The 4,580-nt window shown below is 49.3% G+C and overlaps 1 protein-coding gene across 1 annotated transcript; it reads right to left on the bottom strand.

The window, feature by feature from the left end:
• Nucleotides 1-1,743: 1,743 nt before the first annotated feature.
• On the bottom strand, nt 1,744-3,977 carry LOC100192059 (uncharacterized). The gene is made up of 4 exons (NM_001137482.1): nt 3,259-3,977; nt 2,321-2,416; nt 2,167-2,234; nt 1,744-2,063 (listed from the first exon to the last, which is right to left on the bottom strand). The coding sequence occupies exons 1-4, from the start codon at nt 3,907-3,909 to the stop codon at nt 1,934-1,936; spliced, it is 945 nt and encodes a 314-aa protein (NP_001130954.1). The 5' UTR covers nt 3,910-3,977; the 3' UTR covers nt 1,744-1,933.
• Between the last annotated feature and the right edge of the window lie 603 nt (nt 3,978-4,580).

A 4,580-nucleotide genomic window follows, 5' to 3' on the forward strand; every position in this document is an offset into this window, starting at 1 on the left:
TTGAACAATAGTGCAGCTCCAAAAACAATAGTTTGTCTGTGATGATTTGTTCCAATAATAGGGGCAAATGGCATTTCAGACTTATTTGTTTGAAACGTGGTGTCAAAACAAATGACATCACCGAAGCAAGCATAATCTGCAATGGCCTGGCCATCTGTCCAAAAGAAATTACAAATTTGACCGCCATTATCTGGATCTAGCTCCACAGAATAAAAGAAAGACGGGTCTTCTGCTTGTTTGTTTTCTAAGTATTCCAACAAAGTTTTTGCATCTTGTGTTTCCAAATACTTTTTACGCTCACGACTAATAAAGTTGTTGCAATCCATCTGCAAGAACTGCACATTTTCAGCTCCACCAGACCACACCTGAAAAAATTCAAATATTTCTGTTGACTTAACCCCTGCTTCTCTCATTTTGCTAATGATATGTTCATCAGCCGGTAGCAAACGTCGCTGTGATCTAAGCATATGAGTCTTGTCAGGACTTGTGAAAGGGTGAGTATGTGCCAATTCAACTTTTTGCATCTTCCAAATACCTTCACGGGAAATATAAAACTGAACACGAGCCTTGCATTCTGACCTTGTTGAAGCACGTTCTTTCTTAGGCGGTTGTGTCGGATTACTATTCTTGTGACCTTCGTTACTGCAAACCATGTACTTGGAAGCTAAAGTACCATCAACTCTGTACTTAACATGACACTTTCTGATACTAAATCCAATCTTTCTTGCATATGAGTTATAGAAATTGTATGCAGCATCTTCAGATTCAAAAGTTAAGCCAACCTGTGGTACTTGTTCTAAGGATAAATTTTGATGATTGCCCTACAATGAATATTAACACGAAATTAAGTAGTTTGTCAGGTCTAAAGAGCAATTCTAAAGCAGCAAAGACCAAACTAAATATATCTTCCTTTTACTAATCTTATTACTCTGTTGTACAACATAGAAAAACATCACTGACCTCCATCTCTAAAGTACCATCAGCTCTGTCGCCGGAGTGATTAGACTGCCGATGTCAATCCGTCCCCGTGAGTGCAACCAGTTGCTGCCGTCGGGATGATTTGCCGTCTAGATGATCAGCCTTTCCGGCTTACAGGCGGCGCTAGGCAAGACAAGGCTTTGCTCGTTACCTAGATGGCGTCGGTTGGAATTCCTGCTTGTGTTTTACCGATAGGATATGGCCCAAGGCCCATAAAATGTTGTGGTGAGTTCTGGCTTTGAGATTCGGAGTTCTACGTGGCGCAAAGACAGATCAGGTCTTACAGATTAACAAAGGACCTGGGTCTCACGTAATTCGTTTCCGTGCGTAGGTAACTGTTGAAGATTTTCCCCTAGTATAAGGATTAAGATCAGTATTTTAAGAATCTCTTGAAGATGCTCTAAGAGAGACAAATGAAGTCCTGCATTAAATAAAGAGCAACAGTCACTTGTACTATGAAACTTGCTCTTACCATTGGTCTTTACTTCTAATGCCCATTGCCCAACAACCAACTTTGCGGCTCAGCAATGCGACTACAGCAAGCACCTAATCCTACCCTATGGAGACTAGAAGTATGGACGTTCACGATAACCGCTCCGGCCACATATATACACACATGCGACGGTGCCTTTTCCCGCATAAGGAATTGACCCGCAATATACGTTGATTTGATCCCACGAATGATTCGCTCAAACAGGAGCATGCTAAATAGCACGAGAAATGACAAATTAATCCAAGCATGCATTCCACGGGAAGATATATATTGGCAGATAAATAGCAATAGTTTCCATAACATACTTTCCAATTCCTCCATAATCAATCTTGAAGGTGAGGTGATACCAAAGCGACAAAGACTGCACTGATCGGGCAGAATGTGCATATCGAAATCGTGAACTCTCCGGTGATCCTTGGGCCTGAATAATAATAAGTGAATAACTATGGGATATATATCGCGTTACAAGGACGACTTTGGAGCTGGAAGCAAGAAGTTGAGGATTGCCTCGTTGAACCGCTTTGGATCCTCTTCTTGAGGCATGTGGCCGGTGTCCTTGAGGACCTCCAGCCTAGCATTCGCTCCAAGTTTCCTGCATTCGCATTTACCTTTGCGTAAGCCCCAAACGCACGCCACACGTGAAATCAGATCGTACGTACTGGGTGAGAGTGAGATGAGCATTGTGTACTACTGACCTTGCCACTTGAAATGCCTTCTCGACGGGGAATATCTGGTCGTGCTCTCCCCACAACACAAGGACTTCCTGAAAAGATCGGACAGGCGGCGTTGCGTAAGAAGATCTCATAGATGGCATGGCAGTGCGTTGTGTTGTAGCTAGCTAAAAAGTACCTGGGGGAGAGGTGTAAGCTGGAACTTGTCTTTGTTGCCCAGCGTTATCCCCTTGATTAGCTCCTTCTTCTCTTCTACTTTGTCGCTGTACAGATACTGCAGCAGCAGAGTCTCACTGTTACGCATACATATTCATGCAATCATGCCGTCGATGACTAACGGATTACCGTGTTGTGTATTTCAGTCTCCGGAAGCAGGCAATTTTTATATAATTTTATTCACAGGTAAAGCTGCAGTTCAAAACTGTTGGTATTTTTTCAAGACTGATACTGATACTGAATGGCTGCCCTTCCTTGCAAAGAAATTACGATATGGCCACTGGCCACTTGCACAGCACTGCACTAGTTAGCCGAGCAAAGGAAGGCCCACTGAAAGGACGTCTAGAGTCTAGACGCGCGCTCTGAGGTCGGGGTCGGGGATCGTCGTTTGTTGGGATGCAGGTAGGCAGGCAGGCAAGCGACGACGCGCTTGTACTGGTCACTGACCTGTACTACTACTGCTGCAGGATTGGTTGATCGATTGGAAGAGCGGCACGGCCGGAGGAACGGTTGGGACTTGATGGCGATTCAGCGCGGCAGGGCAGTTGGGTTGGGAAACCCCAAACCCGGGAGGCGAGGAAAACCTGGCGTCAGAAACAAAAATTCCGATCCAGGGCCACGTCATGGCCAGGCGACGTGGAGGCCAGGCCATCTGGCCATGCATGAATCATGAATGCGACACTCCTCCGATGCAATCATGCAACCGAGCGGCAAGCCAGATTGCCCAAGGCCAAGGGAGGATTCGAGATCGCAATGCAACACGACGGCTAGCTCGCGTATTATTATCGACATTGTTGTTTGATCGGAAGCACGATTAATTGCATCTTCTATCGATTGTTCTGAGTTGTGAAGTGTAGGGATTCAGCAGCCATTCAGGATCGAGGAAGAGTTTGCCGTTACCTGGGCGAGATCCCGGAGCACGAAGCCAGGCGTGAAGCGGCGCGGGCGGTGGTAGGCGAGCTGCATCAGGCGCCGCATCCGCTCGGGGGAGCGCGGCAGCATGACGTCCTCGACGCGCTCGGCGCCGCCGCGGCGGAGCAGGGCGCGGTCGTCGGCGTCGGCCTTGAGGAGGTCGGAGCTGGCGATCACCACCCGGTCCACCGCGCCGGGGCCCAGCAGCCGCGCCAGGTGGTACGCCACGAACCCGCCGTAGCTGGTGCCGGCCACCGACACGCGCGCCGGCGGCGCCACTAGGGCCGCCACGAGCTTCGCCACCGCCTCCGCCTGCCGCGCCTCGGACACCCGCCCGGCGCCCGCCGACGTGGACGAGCCGCCGAAGAAGAGCAGGTCCGGGACGACGAGGCGGAACCGGCGCGAGAGAGGGCCCACCTGGCGCCTCCACTGCCACGTTGCCGGGGGCCCGAAGCCGTGCAGGAGCACCAGGACGGGACGGGCGTCGTCCTCGCCGTCGGCGGACCCCGGCGGGAAGCGCCAGCAGTGGACCGTGGTGGCGCCGCCGTCCAGCGGGACGGAGGCCTCCACGAGGCCCGCTGCGGCGAAGCGGCGCCGGAAGTAGGCGTCCAGCAGCGGCGAGATGCCGAGCGTTGGCATGGCGGGGGTGAAGGACGGCGGGTAGCGGCGTCCCTGGACCTGGATTCGATTCGAGAAGTGGGTTGGTGTCTTTTACGGGCCACGGGCGCGCGGGAGTCCGGATGGATGGAGACAGATATAAATGGAGTTTGCAAATGTTACAATAACACTCAACACGATTGATCACATGTCTTCACAAGCGGTGCAAGCGGACGGAAAAGATGAAAAGAACACCAGTACGTACTGTTGCATAAAAATAAGACCGCACTCAAAAAAATCTCTCTCCAACTACATGTCCTTTATATTATTATTTTAAAAAAAAATCACATGCCAATTCTAATACTACTAGTGACTAGGCAGGAATGTATGGATTCAGCATGTTAAATATGCGCGCAGGTGTTTTTCACGATTGACAGTTTTAGTTATTTATTACTACTAGTACATATACTGCCAGTCGGCCAACCATCACAAATTCACCATCACTCTTGCTTTCCTCAACCTGATCATATCAGTTCTGGCTCATCATCGTGTCCTCGGGTCTCGGGATGGGGTGGGTCGGGTGGTAATGTATACCATATATGACTCGTTTGGGAGCGAGAAAACCGGAGGGGATTGAAGTAGCTAGATTTCTTTTCTTAATCAAAATTGAATAAGAAAGAAAATCTAGCCCCCCTAATTTTCTTCGGTTTTAT

The sequence above is a fragment of the Zea mays genome, chromosome 7, assembly GCF_902167145.1.
Source record: "Zea mays cultivar B73 chromosome 7, Zm-B73-REFERENCE-NAM-5.0, whole genome shotgun sequence".
Lineage (NCBI taxonomy): Eukaryota > Viridiplantae > Streptophyta > Magnoliopsida > Poales > Poaceae > Zea > Zea mays.